The sequence below is a fragment of the Mirounga leonina genome, unplaced genomic scaffold, assembly GCF_011800145.1.
Source record: "Mirounga leonina isolate KUSES-001 unplaced genomic scaffold, KU_Mleo_1.0 Mir_99, whole genome shotgun sequence".
In the NCBI taxonomy this organism is placed as follows: domain Eukaryota; kingdom Metazoa; phylum Chordata; class Mammalia; order Carnivora; family Phocidae; genus Mirounga; species Mirounga leonina.
The window spans coordinates 5,657,391-5,677,284 of NW_023270971.1; the positions used below are offsets into that span (position 1 = coordinate 5,657,391).

Below are 19,894 nucleotides of genomic sequence, written 5' to 3' on the forward strand. Positions count from 1 at the left end.
TTTAATGTGGGTAAATGGAATTAATTGGGTAGGGACCAAGTTCTGTATGGTTATAGTCAGGTTAGCCGCTCTCGGCAACAATTGGAGCTCGTCACACGGATACGATCAAAATTCCAACACAAGACATACAATGTTAACTTTGGAAGGATATCCTTGCTGAGCTCTTTCATGATGTTCCTCAAAGAGTAAAAAAATAATTCACTAATTTTTCTAAGAGTCATTATTTTCTTCTTAATTATTTCCTAATTGCTAATGCTTTGTTTTTCTTCCATCTGGCGGGCTAACCTCAACAAATATTGATAGGCCACCTGGAGCTGAAGATATTAAGAAAGATAAGGCCCAACCGTTGACCAAAGGAAGCTGATATTCTGCTGAGAGGAATTAATCTGAAAGCAAAGAAGGGTAATAAAAGATAAAGTAAGGGGAATATAGTATGGAGAACTCCAGGCCACGTGTCATCTGTCCTTGCCGTGTGTCATCTGGCTTTGGTCTACTTCTCTAGAATCTCCTCCTGCCACTCTCCACGCTACCTCTCACTTAGATTCATAGGGCTACTCTACGTCCTTCCAACAAGCTCTCTCTTTCCTGTAGTCTTCTCTCCTTTCTTTGCTGCCCCAACATAATTGCTCAGGGACATTCCTTGATTCCTTCCAGATTAAGTCAGGTCCCCAGAAAGATTCCCTCCTCTATCCTTCTGTCCTTTTTTGACCAGCACTCCATGGCCTTTCTCCCCATGGAGATAAAGACCATGTCTGTCTGATCCACCATTGCAGCCAGTGTAGCCCTGTGTCAAATCCTGGCACAGAGAACGCCCTCCATAAACACTTGTGAAAAAGACAGATAAAATCAAATGGAGTGCTAAACAGTATTCCATGAAAATCCCAAAGAGACAGAAATGATATTAGCCAGAGGAAACAGAATAAGACTTCATAGAAGTTTCATAGCATTTGAGGTTGTACTGAAGGGCAGAGAGTATTTGGGCAGGACAGGATGGTTCCGGGGCAGGGGAACAACATAAGCAAAGGTCCAGAGGCCAGAAAGTAAAGCGTGTGAACATTAAAACCAAATGGAATCTTGGAATTTACCAAAGTAACTCCCTCCCCACTTCCATGGGCACATGGTTTTTTTCCAATCCGTGTTTTTTTTTTTTAAAGATTTTATTTATTTATTTGAGAGAGAGAGAATGAGGACAGCATGAGAGGGAGGAGGGTCAGAGGGAGAAACAGACTCCCTGCCGAGCAGGGAGCCTGATGCGGGACTTGATCCCGGGACTCCAGGATCATGACCTGAGCCGAAGGCAGTCGCTTAACCAACTGAGCCACCCAGGCACCCCTCCATCCGTGTTTTTACTTTGTTGAGACTGCTTCCCAGTAAATAGATGGATTTTAATGTATTCAAACCCTCTTTGGGGGTATTCAAACCCTCTTTGGGGGAAAAAATATCAGACGACTAAGAGACCAAAGAAATAATGACTTACCTGGAATGTAAAAAAGTCCTCCTCAGGCGCATTCATGATGTTGCAAATCTGAAAGCCATGAAGAGAAATAATGGAGCTGTGATTAGATTCGATAGCATTCCCAGTGAGCCCTGTGTGCTATCTTCAGAAACGCTACGTCCTTGCCCGAGGCGTTCACATTCTTTTCCTCAGGTAGACATGCCCAAGATGGCTTTCAATGATTAACTGAGGCTACTGAACAGAAAAGCTACCTTATGAACATTATTTCTTGCCATTTGCTTCACTCCTTAGTCATTTCCAAGCTTTGAAAAAATTGAGGCTACAGTTTGTCATTTTTAATAGCCGTATGGTATCTCATTTTGTTGTTTCTCTTTTGTTAAATATTTGGATTGTATCCAATTTTTGTCATTATTAGTGTAAATAATGCCACTCCAAGCATCTTTAAACCAATTACACTTAGGTTTGGTATTGTTTGTTTTGTAAAGAAGGAGTTTTTTCTTGGGGTATAAACCCCGAAGGAGAATGAGAAATAAAAGGTGTTGTAGCTCTGGTTTTATGTTGCCAGACTCCTCTCCTAAAAATTGAACCAGTTTACCCTACCATACATAGGAGACTTAGCTGACACTCCAGAGCCCTGCCCATGGGACCTCTGTGTACAGTTGCATAGTGTGTGTACTGCACAAAAACATCTCACTGAGGGGCTGACTGGGAGCTGAAATCCAGCCTGTTCTTGACTCAGCCTGTTTGCAGAGCCATGCTCCTCGTCTTTCTCTTTTTGTCCACTGAGAAGTGGTACTTTTGTCTAGTTCTCAAAAAGGCACCAATATGAGCTTGAAGTAACCCAGCCAGTCCCACTGGCCCTGACCATCCTGTGGTCTCAGAGGGTGAGCAGTCTCTGCTCCTGTTCCAGAACTGGCCTCTCTTTAGACCAATTCCATCAGTTGCCATTGTTCCCTCCTGATCTCCAACCTCTCCGAGGGCTCTTTCCCTTCAGCCATGAGCTTGCTTGAGTCTTTCCCATCCTGGAAAATGAAATCCTCCCTCGACCCAAACATGGTCCCAGTAGCAACCATCCAGGCTTTCTCCTGTTCTTTTCTTTTGCGATTCTCTACCTCCTCATTACCCATTCACACCTTGGCAGACCACATGCTGGTCTCCACATCCACCTCACCACCAAATATGCTCTCATCGGGGCCACCAGTGATCTAACTGCCAAACTCAATAGGGTTTTCAGTTCTTATCTCGCTAGATCATTTTTGCTGCATTTGGCCATCTCTCTACTTCCTTGGTTTCCATGACACTATTCGCTCCCGGATCTCCAGATACCTCTGAGCCCTCCTTCTGATCCTCCCTCACACATTCCTCTTTCTCCACCTAATCTTTAAATGCTGGCATCCCAACAGTATCCCACCCCAGGTCCCTCTCACTCTCCCTGGTGACTTCATTCACACACATGGTTTCAGGTACCATCTGGTCCTGATATCTTCCAAATCCCCATCTCCGTCCCTCCTCTCTCCCACAGCTTCAGAGTCATCTCTTCAGCTGCCTACTGGACATTTGCTGCCGAAAAATGTCTCAGTGTCACCTTGTCTGCAACTTACCTCCTCATCTTGCATCCAAACCTGATGGCAGCACTACTTATCCAACCCAGAAGCCCGAAATTGGCTCTGACTCTTCTTTCTCCCTCCCTCTCTGCTCACAATCACAAAGTCCTGCCAGTTTTACCCTCCCGGTATTAGATCTGATCCCTGATCTCCCTCTCTCCATCTTGTCTGTCAGACTTGTGTGAGTATCAAACGAGCAGATTTATTTACTGCGTGGCTCCTAGGCACTCAATGGCTGTGTGCCATGCTGGTACTCTTCACTGTCTGTGCCCTTGCTGAGATGCTCCTTTTCTCTTGCTTGTAAGGATATATTTTGTGCTCTGCCTCTTAATCCCTTCAGATCTCTCTGAGTTATCTTTTTAAAATGAAAATTGACTATGCCAATCTCTTGCTTAAAAGCTCATTGTCTACAGATTAACGTCCCACCCCCGCGACCTGGCGTCCAAGGTCACTGCTATCTGGCGCTCCCCTCCCCCTCAAGCCTCATCTCTTGACCTCTTCCTCTCTCAAACCTAATATTCCAGCCACACTGGACTGTACACACCATGCCAGTCAAACCTCCAGGCCTGGGTTTGCTCACGTTGTTGCCTTCATCTTGAATCCCCTTTCCTGTTCCTGCCCGCCTAATAACCTATTTATTTTAAAACCACTCAGACTAACACTCTAGGAAGAAAAGCCTGGTTTATATGCCTCCTACTTTGTGTTCCTAGAATATACCCAGTATATCTCTCTTGTGTCCTCATCACATTGTATATAAGAATCTGTTTAAAATATCTCCCCCTTCGATTATGAGCTTCAGAACAGAAGTTGTATCTGGTACATCTATCTGTCTATCCCCAAAGCCAATGACAGTGCCTGGTACCTAGAAAATATTCAATATATAAACTTCTGGCTATGTGAGCAGCATTGAGTAGTGTGTGCCTGGGGAAGGATAAAGGGGTGACTGGGCTCAAATATGGGGGTGATGTGCAGCTAACAGACAAGACCTTTCTTTCTAGGGCAGGGGATGCTTACTCCATTTTTGACCCCGAGTGGGTGGGGCGTGGTGGGAGATGGAGCATTTGAGCTCTGCTGTACATGGTACAGCTGGAAATATGGCAGGGATGAGGGGTAAAGAGTGGCAACTGAGTCTCTGGAATGAGAGGCTGGGACTGGGTCTGTGGTGAGCCTGGGAGACCAGTCTGCCATTTGCTTTTGTCCCTGACACACGAGCAAGTATCTTTAATTGTCAGTGAGACTAAGCACCTTCCCATCTAAGGATTATTTCTCTGTGTATTTCATATTTCCTCAGATGTCAATTCTCTGTTCATGTCCTTCGACCAAGTGTCAAGTGAGTTGAGAAATGAGAGAGTCAGGCTTTGAGAGACCCACACTTCCCATCATGTTTCCCACTCTCTCGATCTGAAATCCTTTTACTCTTCCAACTGATTCAAGACTCTCCCTCTTCCAAGTTGTGTTACTTACCAGGCCATTCTGGGCAACATAAGTGGGCAGACCACTTACTAAAGCCCAATGATCAGGAGGTGGATTCCTGTAAAGGCCAAAGACAACTGGTAACTTTTGATGTAGGGACAGTTGGACTAAAACCTTGAATCTGGGTCTTTGCCCCTCTCTACTCTCATGGCTCTCAAGTCCTGCTTACATTGCCTATGCCTGAATGAGCCCCAAATCTTGTCTAAGCATCTTAATGTTTCAAATTTAGACATGGAAAAAAAGCATGATGAATACATTTTATGATGGCACACTGAGTGTGATTATCCAAGAAAAGGGACAACACTGATTGCTGAACAAAAGCAGGCACCATCTTTTCCCTCCATTAATACACAGAAAGAGGTAGCTTAATTCCATATAGAGACTGAGGGAACTCATCTACAGTGAACTCCTACCACGCACCGAGCACTAAGCTGGGTGCTTTACGTATTTATTTATCCCTCATGACAATATTACAGTTTTTGGTATTATTATCTTTTATTTATTGTAAGATTATACTTTTTTGTTGTGAGAAAAGATATAAATGTGGAAAGATGCATTAAGATCTTCATGAATCGGGGGTGCCTGGGTGGCTCAGTCATTAAGCGCCTGCCTTCGGCTCAGGTCATGATCCCAGGGTCCTGGGATCGAGCCCCGCATCGGGCTCCCAGCTCCGCAGGAAGCCTGCTTCTCCCTCTCCCTCTCCCCCTGCTTGTGTTCCCTCTCTCGCTGTGTCTCTCTCTGTCAAATAAATAAAATCTTTAAAAAAAAAAAAAAAAGATCTTCATGAATCGTTCTTTTGTCTTTTTCTGTTTTAATTTCTGGGCTTATGTTTATTCTTTGGGCTTATTTTTTTGCTGATTTGTTGTTAATTTCTTTTTTTAAAAATATTTTTATTTATTTTTTGACAGAGAGAGACACATCGAGAGAGGGAACACAAGCAGGGGGAGTGGGAGAGGAAGAAGCAGGCTTCCCATGGAGCAGGGAGCCTGATGCGGGGCTCGATCCCAGGACCCTGGGATCACGACCTGAGCCAGACGCTTAATGACTGAGCCACCCAGGCGCCCTTTGTTGTTAATTTCTTGAGATGATGTGATAGACCGCTCTTGTCTGTCCCTCCAGATCGACTCTTGAACCCTCCCCTCCCTGTGCCAGGAGGCCAATCTGTATAGACTACATCCACAGGGCTCCTGGCCTTCTAGCTTCTAGTTGCATATGAAGACTATTCTAATTAGTTTTTTGTTATTGGTTTCTAGGATAATTTCATTGTGACCAGGGGACATTCTATGTATTATTTCAGTCTTTTGAAATACGAAGTTTACTTTGTGGCCCATTTATCACCAGTTATTATAAATGTCACACGTATGCTTGAAAAGACTGAGTGTCCTCTGGTTTTGGGGATGGAGTGCTGTGTTCTCTCTATATCCATTCAATTAAGTTTAATTGTGTTATTTAAATATTCTATATTATGTTTTAGTCTGCTCCTCCTATCAATTAGCAAACATGGATCTGCCTATATCTTCTTATATTGCTGTCACCTTTTGCTTTTTTTTTTGAGGCCATGTTATGAAGTGTATACAGATTTAGAATTGTAATATCTTCCAGTAATAGCCAGGTGAATTAACCCCTTTATCATTAAGAATTGACTATATCTCTACTTGTGCTCTTTGTTATATTATCTAATTTTATCTGATATCTGATATTAACATAGTTATATTAGTTTTTTCTATTAGCATCTGCATGTATATATTTTTTTTCTTTCTTTTACTGCCAACCTCTCTGCATTCTTGTCTTTTAGATAGGTCTCTTATAAACAGGATGTACAGTATTTCTTCATACCTAGCAAGTCAACTGTTCCTAGACAGACCATTTCCTACATGTAACGAGAAAGATAAAATGCTGCCAGTTCATCTGTGATGCAATGTTTTTTGAACTTGTAATTATTACCTTATTAATATCAACAGGGATCTCTTAGAATTTAGAATTTAGAAATAGATTTTTTTTAAGAAAATCAGCCATTAATAGTCTTTTTTTTTTTTTAAGATTTTATTTATTTATTTGAGAGAGAATGAGATAGAGCATGAGAGGGTCAGAGGGAGAAGCAGACTCCCTGCCGAGCAGGGAGCCTGATGCGGGACTCGATCCCGGGACTCCAGGATCATGACCTGAGCCGAAGGCAGTCACTTAACCAACTGAGCCACTCAGGCGCCCTAGAAATAGATTTTTATATTCCACACTTTTCCTATCTTTTTGTGCCATTCAAAGCAACTTTCTGTTTCAGTGCTGCATTATGGTATATAATCTCTTCAAGTTACTTAAAAAAAAAAAGATTATTTGAGAAAGAGAGAGAGCGCAGAGGGGAGGGGCAGAGTGAGAGGGAGAGTTTTAAGAGTTTTAAGCGGACTCTGAGCTGAGTGAGGAACCCCATACGGGGTTCAATCTCATGACCCTGAGATCACAACCTGAGCCAAAACCAAGAGTCGGATACTTAACTGACTGCACTGCCCAGGCGCCCCTCTTTAACTTTATATGGCAATTAAATTCAATGTGGGTACAACCAATAGTGCACATAACTCAACTGAAGTCCTAACAATATCAATGGTCATGCCAAGTTCATACGTAAACAGGCAATAATAGTTACATCATTAACTGCCATCTGGCTGACAGCCATCATACAGTGTCATTGATTCTATTCCAGAAATGTCAAAAAAGGGGCGCCTGGGTGGCTCAGTCGTTGGGCGTCTGCCTTCGGCTCAGGTCATGATCCCAGCGTCCTGGGATCGAACCCTGCATCGGGCTCCCTGCTCGGCAGGAAGCCTGCTTCTCCCTCTCCCACTCCTCCTGCTTGTGCTCTCTCTCCCGCTGTGTCTCTCTCTGTCAAATAAATAAATAAAATCTTAAAAAAAAAAAAATGTCAAAAAGTAGAAAATGATGCATCTTAGAATCAATGAAATGTGATAGATTTCTTTCTTTCCGGCCGGCAATCTTTGTCATTTAATTGGAACATTTAGTTGATTTACATTTAAAGTAATTATCAATATATTTTGGTTTAAATATTACCTTAATGTGCACTTTTTATTTTTTCCACCTGCTCTATGTTCTCTCTAAACCTTACTTTGTCTTCTTTTGGTTTGATTAACCATTTATTTAGTATTCGTACAGATGGCGTATACTTTGGCAGTCATTTAGGATAGCCGCGAATATTCTGGCTCTCACTCCTGGCACATGAGAGGGTTGCATTCTCTGTCCACTTGAGGTTGGGTGCGGCCATATACTAACTCCGGTCAGTGAAACGTAGAAGTGAAGCGCGCCCCCTCTGGAGGGATGTTTAAGAGCCAGTGTGTGTTTTGTTGTGTTCTCGCTTTCCCTCTGGCAAGTTAGTCAACCTCGCAAGGTTCAAAATGGTGGCTGCTCCACCAGCTGTGGTCCCTGCCTGGCTACCGTCCATGCAGGATACTCCAGCCACACCCACCAACCAGCGATTTGCAGGCAGTGGGATGATAAATAAGTTTTTACTGTTTATACCACTAAGGTCTTAAGGTTTTGTTACCATAATGTAGCCTGGCCTGCTTTGGCCGATACAAAAATTGCTCTCAGAAACAGGGTGCTGCCATAACAAAGAACCTAAAATAGGTGACATAGCTTCGGGACTGTGTGGAAGGTAGCAAAGTGAGTGTGTGTTATCAGAAGATAGAAGGATATGATGCTTGATAAACAGTGGTAAAACACTGTGGAAAACTGTGACCTGTGGTAACTAGTAACAACAGATAAAGAGTTTAATAAACTTATAGCTCTAGAAAAGAAGTTAGAATGGTTAAAGAGTATGCATTTGACAAGGTTAAAAAAAAAAAAACACGGGTGCCTCAGTGGCTCAGTTGGTTAAGCGTCTGACGCTTGATCTCAGCTCAGGTCTTGATCTCAGGGTCATGAGTTCAAGCCCGGCGTTGAGCTCCATGCTGGGTGTGGAGCCTACTTAAAAAAGAAAGAAAGGAAGGAAGGGAGAGAGGGAAGGAGGGAGGGAGGAATAAGCTTAGAAAAGAATCAGTTTTCATGCAAACAGGAATGAACAGAGAGAACCCAGAAACTAAGGACCTTGAAGCAACTTCTCAGCCCCAACCAGTTACAGATAAACCTGTGAACTGGATTGTCTGTGTGACAGGATTATCATCCTTCAGTCCAGTGATGACCAAGGTCAACTCCCATTGTGGCCTCTCATACCCACTGTTTAAAGATTAAGGTGACCGAAGGTAAATCCCAGAGTCTGATTTTGGCCTGGAGGTGTCTGCAAGTCAGTTCAGAAAGTGAGCCGGCTTCAAGGCAGAACTGTGAGTGTCCTGTTAGCACAGAGAAGGTTTCAATAGATAGCAAGGCAGCTAGGTTTCGGACAGTGACCTACTGACCGAAAAAAGTACAAAAAAGTACAAGCTTCTACTAAAGAAGGTTCTTGACTGTTAGAATCTTAAAATGGCCTTGGAGTCCTTACCACGTACAGGGAGGTGGAAGCCTTGCCCTCTGGGAATTCTTGCCTTTCCATCCTCCATGGTCCGTTAAGAAGAGGACAACAGAGAATGAGCTTTCCTTGCACCAGCTTCTTGCCTTTGCCTCACCTCCCTGGCTGGGCCCCAGATGTGCCTCCACAGGAAACCACTGGAAAGCCCTAATCAGATCCCACCGTCTTGTTCTGTAGACGGGGAACTGAGGCCTGAGACCGGAACTCCCAGGAGCTGACTCAACAACATGCAGCGTCTTTTCCCAACTCGTATGGTCTTTCTACTCTTCCACACTGTCTCCTTACTGCTCTTCCTGTCTCTGACCAAGTGTGTGGCCCTCTTGGGTTTGCTTAGTGTTGATCTTGGAATGAGTATCAATGGACATCCATAACATGCTTACCATTCTACCTGTTTTGAGGAGAAACTTACGGGATTACTTTGATGTCTTCTTTGCCATGTAGGATGTAGTCAATGACCTTGTAAAAGTTGATTTCCTAGACAAAAGAGATAAAGAAATCTATAACATGAGAGCCAGAGACAGAACTTCAGCACAAGGGTGTCCATGAGACAGGGCTTGTTCTTTACTGAGTACCCTGTGGTTTTCCAGAAACACCAGCCTGGCCCTCTCAGGGCGTATCCCGGCTGCCTCTGGAGCTCACTGTCCTCAGCTGACTCGTGATTCAGAGTGCTTCACCTTCAAACCAGCCCACTGTGGCCAGGCAGGGGCTGGGATCTGGGAAAGAGGGATAGGAAGTGTTCCAAGGGGAGCTGGGGGTTGAGCACAAGGAGAAAGAGAGAAAGACTGCTTTCTGGAGTCCAGGGAGAGAGGGAAGTGGAAAGGATACTCCTGTCCATTTAGAGTTGTGGTCAACTCAGCCATTCCTGCAGAGCTCAGCTCCATCGTTCCAGCCCCCCTTTCTCCTTGACTCCCATCACTCAGCTGCTCTCTTTGCTGTGTCAGCTCTTCCAGACTTGTCCTCCCAAACTTACTTCATGCCCCCCAACCCACTTTCCACCTCTTCCATCCTTCCCACCTCCTTGCACCATCAAAACTCCCATCCTCTAAAGTAGATCTGTTCAGTTACATGACTTCCTTTTTTTTTTTTTTTTTCAGTTACATGACTTCCTAACGGGAAGTGGGATATTGGCAGTGGGATACTGGATATTCCCCTAACCAGGGAAAATTCTATCACCTTATTAGATCATCTGAACACCCAGCTGCAATGGGCAGGTTAAAAACCATTTTATAAATGGGAAAAATGAAACCCAGAGAGAGGAAGAAAGGGACTCATTTTATAGTAGACAGTGAGTCAGGACAGGAGTGAAACCCTTGACTCTTACTCTCAGGGCTCTTTCTGTGACAGCACTTAAGGTTAACCTTATGTTAACCTAAGATAGTGTTTTACTCTCTGCATCACTCTCACCCTAAACAGGGCTATTCAAAGCATGGACCCTGGACTGGGACTATCATTTGGTACCATTCCATGACGAGATAAAAACAGAAATTGAGAGTCAGTGTTTAGAAACTTGTATATAGCCGTTTGACTGAGTTAAGTTAGGTCTGTTGAGATTAATAAAAAAGGAAGGGATTTACGATTTGCATGTCTTTGAAATTTTTAATTTTTCTGGTTATATAGTGTGATCCCCTTTTGAAAAGTATCAGTCCAAAGTGGATTGGAAATTAAAAAAAACAAACCAACAAAGCTGTTCCTTGAGTGCAATATTTTGAGAAGTACTGCTCTAGAGATGTAAATGTAGATACCTGAACCCCATCTGGTCTCCTGACTCACAACCTCCACAAAGAGAAGCTCCTGATTCAGTCAGAGGTGTCTGAATGTCCATTTGGTTGCAGGTGATCACGACTTTCTTCAAGTTCCAGAGGCTCTGCTCCTTCTGACTAGCAGCCACTAAGACTCATGCTCTAGTCTTGGTTTTACTGTGAGCACTCCTGGGGGCTCAGTTTCCCCAGCTGGAAAACCGGTGGTATGTGTTTGTTTGAGCTGCCCTAATGGGGCAGAGCTGGGCACATGGAGATCCTGTGTCTCTCTTTGTTCTCTCTCACTCCCTTTCCTGTCCTACCTTCCTCGTTAGTCTGGCCAAGGCAAGCACTGTGGACGTGGAGGGGTCCAAAGACAATCAGAAAAGAGATAATACCCAAACTAGATAATCCCCAGCTACGATTCTAAGATTGTGGTTGAATGATTAGCCATATCCCTCGTAGATTAAAATGCATATCTCCTTTGACGCGGCGATTCCATGTGTGGTCATGAATCCTAGAGACACACTTCTAAATGTGGGTAAAATCATCCTTTGCCCCAGCCAGGGGTCTCAGCCAGACTGCTTTCAGAAGTCTGGAGCCACCGTAATGCTGTCATCAGGAGGGTGGCCGCCCAGCGCCTGCATCCAGTGGATACTCTGCATGTCTCCAGAACAATGTAGCTGTATCTGTGCTGAGAGAGGAAGGGGCCGAAGTCTCGTCAAGCTGGGAAAGTCAGGCACAAACCAGAAGCATCCCATTTGTTGGGGGTGATGCTGGTGGTGGAATTCTAGGAATATCTGGGCATCTGTAGATGTTCCTGGAAGGACAGACTGCTCCCACTGGCTGCCTCAGGGGAGGCTGGACTTCCATGGTCTATCCTTTTGTACAGTGTGAGCTTTTCACAGGCTCATGTATCGCCTTTTCAGTAAATGTAAACAAATCGTGCTGCGGACATTTTTGAAAGGGAAGTTGTATCCTGTAGGCAGTTCCTGAAAGCAAAGGTGGCGGTCGGCGTTGTCGGCAGGGACCTGGTAGAGCTGAGTGGCCCTCTGTGGGGCAAGGGAGGCCGGCTTCTCTGACCTTCTCCGCCCTCCTCGGGTCTTTGTTTTAGCTCATCTGTCCTCGGGTCTGGGCTGCTCCCTGAGACCAGCTGCTGGCTCCCTGGGCCGCCCCCCCCCCCCCCCCCCCCCTCCGCCAGGCTTCCACCTCCAGGGGTCTCTATGAGACTCCTTCAGAAAGGTTAGAAATGGATTTTTGTCTTCTTTCTGAAGCCCACAGGAGAATCAGTTTACTTTCACAGAAAGCAACAAAAAAATCAGTGTACTTTAGGTAAATAGGGCTTTTCCATACACTGCAGCTTAGCCCAGTTGACTTCAAGGCCATATTCATGTTAAGAATTTACCAGCCTTTGGAAAGTCAAAACTGAGCCATCAATGAGCTCCTTTGTTACCTTCCACCTGAGCAGCTGAGACTACAACACAAGGGGCTTTGAAAGAGCCAAAAACACAGCCATAGCAAAATTATCCTGCAGAGAAATATACCAGTTTTTAAACGAGTGCTGTTTTTTGGTTTTTTTCCACAAAGCCTAATCAGCCTGTGTAACCTTTTAATAATGAAAACACACACATGTACAACGTTTTACTTTTTTTTTTTTTTTTAAAGATTTTATTTATTTGACAGAGAGAGACACAGCGAGAGAGGGAACACAAGCAGGGGGAGTGGGAGAGGGAGAAGCAGGCTTTCCGCCGAGCAGGGAGCCCGATGCGGGGCTCGATCCCAGGACCCTGGGATCATGACCTGAGCCAAAGGCAGACGCTTAACAACTGAGCCACCCAGGCGCCCCCAACGTTTTACTTTTTAAAAGGAGATGAGGGGCGCCTGGGTGGCTCAGTCGTTAAGCGTCTGCCTTCGGCTCAGGTCATGGTCCCAGGGTCCTGGGATCGAGTCCCATATCGGGCTCCCTGCTCCGCGGGAGGCCTGCTTCTCCCTCTCTCACTCCCCCTGCTTGTGTTCCCTCTCTCGCTGTGTCTCTCTCTGTCAAATAAATAAATTAAAAAAATAAATAAATAAAAGGAGATGAAGTGAGGTGTAGCTGCTGTTGGTGATCTTTAGACTCACGATTTGGAGAGGCTAATTGGTCAAAGTCCAGACCAAAGCTGTATTTCTCACGTGAATGTGGCACTTAAAGTGTGAGGCTGTTAGAAGGCCAGAGGGAATGCTAAAAAGCAGGACTGTAATGAGTTACTGGAAAGAAAAGCATCCTGCATTTAAATTTGTGCAAATGAATTGACCCCTCATAACCTCAATCTCCTCAACCGTGAAATGGAAATCATGAGGATACTTCCTTTATGAACCTGTTGAGAAGAGTAAATAACATAGTCCAGGTAAAGTGCCAGCAGATAATGAGATTCAACGTTGGAAGCCATGATGATTGTTTGCCTATTACGTGTCAGCCTGTGGTTTGTTACGGCTACCATGGCCTGGCCAGGCCATCTTGATTATCCAGGCATTACAGATGAGGAAGGTGAGGTTAAGAGAGGTTGTCCAAGGCCACATAATTGGCTGGCTTGCTCTTTCCAAGCCCAGTCTTTCTAAAAGATCCACTTTGGGCCAATCCTGTCATGCTGGGTCTGGGCCCCAGCTCAAGCCTATGTGTGTCTCCTCCCTAGCTGTGTCCTAGACTTAGAACTGACCTTGGAGATGAGTTCAGTGACAGATAGATGAGAAAATCAAGTTCACCCCACAGGTTAGCAACCAACCCAAACCAAAGTCCTTTGCCCTCTGGCCTTCGCCATCACAACCTAATGCCTCATACTGTTGCAAGGATAGAGCCCTTGCTACCTGAGATGTAGAAAGGTTTCTGGAAAGGACAGTCTTAACCATAAGTGCGCTAGTCACCTTGGGGAAACCGATCAAATGGTGGGCAGCATTTCCTGGACTGGCGCTTAGTAAGAAAATGTTCCATTCAGCTCCATCTTGAAGAGCCGGATAATTCAGAGCCCAGCATTTCTCTGGCCATCCTGGAGTTGGAGATGACCTCTGACCTCAGGGCTTCGCTCAGAGAGCTGAATATTAAAAGCAGCCTAGGAAGTTGAAGTTAACTGAAGTCGGTGGTATCTGAAACCAATGGTGACCTCTATTCCAGTTCTTCTCCTTCTGCATTTCCAGAAGATACAGACCCAGCTCTTCCATGAATTGGAGAGAAAGCTTCGTGAGAACACATCAATCAGACCAACACGAAAAGCCGTGCTTAAAGAGAAAAGCATCCCGAGTTGCTTTCCAACAGTAGCACGTGATGCAGTGCTTGAAGACTCAGTCTCCCCAAATGAAATCATGGAATTGTGAGGGTGGAACAGTAGTTTGAAGCAGAACAAGAGCAGGTTAAAAAGTTACTTTGGATAAAGCACAGCAGATGATGTAGATTTCCAGAGTGAATTCTTCCTGGTGTGTTCATGAAGCTCACAGGCAAGGGTGTTAATTTTGAATTCTTGGAGTTTGAATTAAGACTAAATAAACTATCATACACACATATTCACCCACGGGAGCATGCACGCACACATGAATTTGGGGTAGGGTTAGGGTTGGCTGGGTGGAATGAGGCCTCCTAGCAGAAATTGACACACAATTTCAGACAGGCTAAAAGATCTTGTGAGGCAAGCACAAGACTGAAATTCAATTCTGGGCATGACTCTGCTGCTTACTTGTCCTTTGTGGCCTCAGCTACGGTCATTCAGTCATTCTACAGGTTCCCTAGGCTGTTTGAGTGACAGATCTGATTACCCCACCTCATCTTTTCCTCCCCACAGATATCATTTCAGCTTCTCTAAGGTGTTGATGCCTCATCTTTTAAAATAAAGCAATGGGGGGCGCCTGGGTGGCTCAGTCGGTTAAGTGTCTGCCTTTGGTTCAGGTCAGATCTCAGGATCCTGGGATGGAGCCCGCTGAGTCAGTGGGGAGTCTGCTTCTCACTCTGCCCCTCCCCCCACTCATGTTTTTTTTCCCTCTCTCTCTCTCTCAAATAAACGAATAAAAATTTTTAAGAATAAAATCTTTTTTTTTTTAAGGTTTTATTTATTTATTTGACAGAGAGAGACACAGCGAGAGAGGGAACACAAGCAGAGGGAGTGGGAGAGGGAGAAACAGGCTTCCCGCCAAGCAGGGAGCCCGATGCGGGGCTCAATCCCAGGACTCTGGGATCATGTCCTGAGCCGAAGGCAGACGCTTAACGACTGAGCCACCCAGGCGCCCCAAGAATAAAATCTTAAAAAAATAAAATAAAATAAAGCAATGCTATGAAAGCAGAGGTCACAAACTCTAGTGCCTGGAGAGATCTGATAGAACCATAAGTGAAAGCGGGGGCTGGGGGCAGGGGGAAACAAGGGGAATGGAGGGGACTTTGGCAAACTAGAGAGCTCAGACCAGGTTCTAAGAAGGTACCTGCCACTCCGCTCCCACCAAATTTATTCTGTTGGAGCGCCTGGCTGGCTCAATCGGCAGACTATGTGACTCTTGATCTTGGGGTTGTGAGTTTAAGCCTCCCATTGGGTGTAGGGATTACTTAAAAATAAAATCTTAAAAAAAAAAAATTTACCCTGTGGGACTGTGGGTCCAGTTTCGACTGATCTTCCACTTTTAAAAAAGAAACTGAGAATCTAGATATTTATGGGAAATATCTTGATTTTTTAATGTTAAGCTACAAATTAAAAAAAAAATTTAAAAAGAAACAATTTTAAATGTATGCAGCCAAACAGGTTTATCTATTGGCTGGAATTGACCTTCTGGCTATCAATTTATACAATTAAATATTAAGGTTATTTCTAGCTCTAATTGCCTGCAATTCTAAACATTTGCTGGGTGAATCTTTGAGCAGATAGCTTTGACCTTTCTGGGGCTCTTTCCTTATCTGTGGAATGAGAATATTAATTCTTCTTTAGTCAGTCCCACCACATTACTCTGAAACTCTATCAAGATATTGAAAATACCTTGCAAATTACAAGGCATGGCAATAATAAATAATTACCAGACCTTCAAGGGAAATGACCCAACCCAGAGAAGATAAATATCTAAGTGAAAAAGAAATGTCAGCAAGGTCTACAGGGCCTTACATGTGCATTCCAATAAACATTAGATCATACAAGCCAGAGAGAGACCTACCCTTCCATCCGGAGTCCTGGGACCAGAATAGGGTGGAGCCTCCCCCATCAGGACTGGCCAGACATCAAAAAATTCCTAGGAATGAGAAAGACAATAATTACATGTCTTGAAAATAGGTCAAAGAAAGGAGATTAAGAAAAGAAGACCCACCTATATGAGTGACCTATCACTGAAATTTGGAAGGTGGGAAGAACTCACTGAAAACTAAGCTTGGAAGGGAGGCAAAGTTCATTAGCATTAGAGGATGTTGTTAGAGGATGTTGATCTTGTCTGTGCTTCAAGATATTGATGAACTAAGCCTGTCTAATCATTCAGCAACAAATAGGAGCTGAAGTGGAAAACCCTCACGCTCCCCACACTGTGGGAGGGGACATGAGAAGGAAACTGGGTTCTCTATGTCTAAGAAATTGACCTTAAGGACATGCTAAGCATGTGACAGAAGGTTTAGCTAAAACGATGTTCTCTGCAGCATCATTTATAGTAGTGAAAAGTTAGGCACAACCTAAGTGTCCAACTAAGAGGGGACATATTAGACAATTATGGTCTATCTATTAACAGTAATGCTACAGATGTCTATATGTTGGTTAAAAAGAAGCCCTTGTCGCACTGATGAGTGAGAAATGTGAGGTGACAAAAAATATAGATCACATAACCCCAATGCTTAACTATACACAGAAAATGCTCTCAAAGAATTCACAACAAAGTATCAAAAACTGGTTTTCTCTGGGTAATTGCAGTGAGACTCTATTTAGCAATTTTTTGTAATAAAATTAATCGCTTTTGGAATCAGGGAAAAAATATCTTGCCTCAATAAGAAAGAAAAAACGATGGTGCCAAATATGGACATATAGACCCACATCTGGGCTCCAACAAGAAAGGATGACACCCTTGAGACAACTTTTAAAGATACAGGCAGGAAAGAGAAAGGGCCAGCTAAGGCATTGTATGGGCACACAGCCTCAGAAGAAGAAACTCACTGGGACACCGCACGAGCTCTTCCCTGCCACTTGTCTACTGGTTTTCCTGGGCCTGGCAGAAGAGGCCTCCATGCTTCATTGCCCTCTCTGTTCATTCATCTGTTGCCATTTAGGGATAGTGATCCATTCGTGCTGGGTCACTGTGGGTAGGATGCTAACTTCTGCTCTTGGCCTCTTTCTCATTTGGTTGGGTTACCCATTCCAACATGCAGAGCACAAGCAGAAGAAAGTCCACATGAAATTCAAACTCCATGTCCTCAAGCTTCTGTGCAGTTGGACTCTTTGTCTTGACTACACAACAGGAAGAAATTCAGTTCTGGGGAAAAATGTGCATAGGGAGACTACCTGAGCCCCCACAACATGTTTGCTGCTAGATATACAGAGATGAATAAGGCAGAGTTCACACCCTGGGGGATCTTGCTGTCTCTTGGAGGAGACAACTCAAGTAACTATAGTTAGGTAGGGTAAGACAGGGTAAGAACCAAACAGTAATGGAAAAAGAACACAAATGTTAGAGGAGCCCAGAAGAAAGACAAATACATTGGGCTGACACCCTGTGTCAAACACTGAGTGGCTTTGAAGATTGTCCCAGAGAGAAGCAGTGGGCTGGGTGGAAAGTGGGGCATATTTATGCTTGCCTTGCTCGCTCTCAATCTCTCTCTTTTGACTTCTTTCATGTCAATAGCTCAGATAAGAGCTCTGCCTACCTTGGACCTACCTGGCAGGTCGTTAGAATGATTGTGTGCAGACCAGCCCATTTCTAACTGCTAGATTGTTCCATCTTTTGGGGATGACTAGGCAGAATATTCTTGTTTAAATGTGACTTTCCTTTTTGAGAGGGAGTTCAGAAGAAATAGAGCAGAATACAACAACACACAGCAGCCTGCACCTGAGGTCAAATTCTTTAAGGTGTGAACTGGGCACTTTTTGAATTCAACTACTCGGAAATTCTTTTGATTACGAAAGAACCATTCATTTGTATGAATTCATTCATTTGCTACTTTCTGAAGGTGTGTCAAAGGACTTATTCCTGGACTCGGTGATATTTGGCAAAATATTTGGTTCAGAAGTATGCAAAAGTCAAATGGACATCTGCACTAGAATCAGAGGTTCCCTAACATCAGTACATAGCCCACCTGCACCAAAATCACATAAAGAACTATATTAAAAGCAAAAATCAGAAAAATTGACCCATGAGTATATGGAAATCTGGTATATGATAAAATAGCCTATCTAAATGGTGGCATTTTAAAACAGTGAAGAAAGGATAGACTATTCTTTTTTTTTTTATTTTTTTTAAAGATTTTTTTTTTTTTAATTTGAGACAGAGAGAATGAGAGAGAGAGAGCACATGAGAGGGGGGAGGGTCAGAGGGAGAAGCAGACTCCCTGCCGAGCAGGGAGCCCGATGCGGGACTCGATCCAGGGACTCCAGGATCATGACCTGAGCCGAAGGCAGTCGCTTAACCAACTGAGCCACCCAGGTGCCCAGGATAGACTATTCTTTAACTGGAGAAAAATGAGTCAGGGATAAAATTTATCCCTACCTCAAACCATACACATTCATAATTTCAAGATGAATGAAAGATTAAAATCAGAGCACATCAGATTATATCAGATTATCTTCATCATATTAAGGCTGGGGAAGTCCTTCTTAAACAAAATCCAAAACTCGAGTGTCCAATATATACGGACACTTGATGATAGAGGTATGTTAGGGAAAGATGATATTTTCAATAGGACAGTGGAGAAAGAATGGTCTTTTCAGTAAATGGTGCTGGGTCAATTGGATATCCATATGGAAAAAAGTTAATATTAACCCTACCTCACACTGTACATTTAAAAAATTCCAGGTAGATTATAGAGCTACATGTGAAAGTTAAAACAATGAAATTTTAGAGTTAACATAGATGAATATCTTTAATACCTTGGGGCCAGCAAAGATTTCTTAAATAGGGCACAAAAATCAATAACCATTAAAAAAAATCAATAAATTGAACTACCTTATAATTCAGAATTTACATTCACTGAAACATACTATTAAGAGAATGAATGCACAGAGTGGGAGAAGGTATTTGCAATGTGTGTATTCCACAAGGAACCCATATCTAGAATATATAAAGAATGCCTACAAATCCTAAGATTTATTTTTTTTAAATCCTAAGATTTAAAAAGACAAAAGATTTTTTAAAAATGGAGAAGAGACTTGAATAGGTACTTCTTTTGAAGATATCCACATGGTCAATAAATGAGAAAAAATGTTCAACTTCATCAGTCATTAGGGGAATTCATGTTAATACCCAGTGAGATATCACCACATGCCCACCTGTATGGCTAAGATTAACAAGACTGGCAATACCAAGTATTGTAAGGAAACCCTCATACATTGCTAGTGGGAGTGTAAAATCATTTTGAAAATCAGATGGGCAATATCTATTAAAACCAATACCCAGAAATTCTACTCCTAGGTAAACATCTAACAGAAATGGGTACAACTGTGTATCAAAAGATATGTACTATAATATTTGTAATAGCAATATTCATAACAACCCAAGCCTTAAAACTCAAATGCCCATCAACAGTAGAATGAATAAATACTTTGAGGATTATTTATATAATGGAACATTCCACAAGAATGAAGATGAATGAATGAACGCTATGTGAAGCAATAAAGACGGATCTTACAACCAAAATGTTGAGCAAAAGGAGCTAGATACAAAAGAGTATATATTTGTATGATTTTGTTTATAGGAACTTCAAAAATAGGCAAAACTAACATGGCGTTAAAGGTGAGTGCTAAAGAAGCCCTAGGTAGGGTGAAAGCCAGAAAGAAGAAAGTTGCCAACTTCAGGGAATTCTCAGAAAATGCTCTCGAAGGTGGGCAGAAACCTTCCCCATGTTTGTCAAGCCTACAGCCCACCTGGGACTTCTTTAATGAACTCCCCCCTTCAGGGAGGAGGGTATGGAAGTTAACGGAAAGGGGTA

At 43.4% G+C, this 19,894-nt stretch overlaps 1 protein-coding gene across 1 annotated transcript in view; it reads right to left on the reverse strand.

Annotated features, from left to right (window-relative positions):
• The window catches only part of LOC118006722 (rod cGMP-specific 3',5'-cyclic phosphodiesterase subunit alpha), a 57,123-nt gene that overhangs the window by 26,900 nt on the left and 10,329 nt on the right, over nt 1-19,894 (reverse strand). Inside the window, exons 5-8 of the mRNA XM_034999478.1 lie at nt 15,934-16,008; nt 9,450-9,514; nt 4,525-4,591; nt 1,478-1,525 (exon numbers count right to left, since the gene is read on the reverse strand). Of these exons, the coding sequence (XP_034855369.1) occupies nt 1,478-1,525; nt 4,525-4,591; nt 9,450-9,514; nt 15,934-16,008 (255 nt within the window). The remainder of the gene's footprint in view (nt 1-1,477; nt 1,526-4,524; nt 4,592-9,449; nt 9,515-15,933; nt 16,009-19,894) is intronic.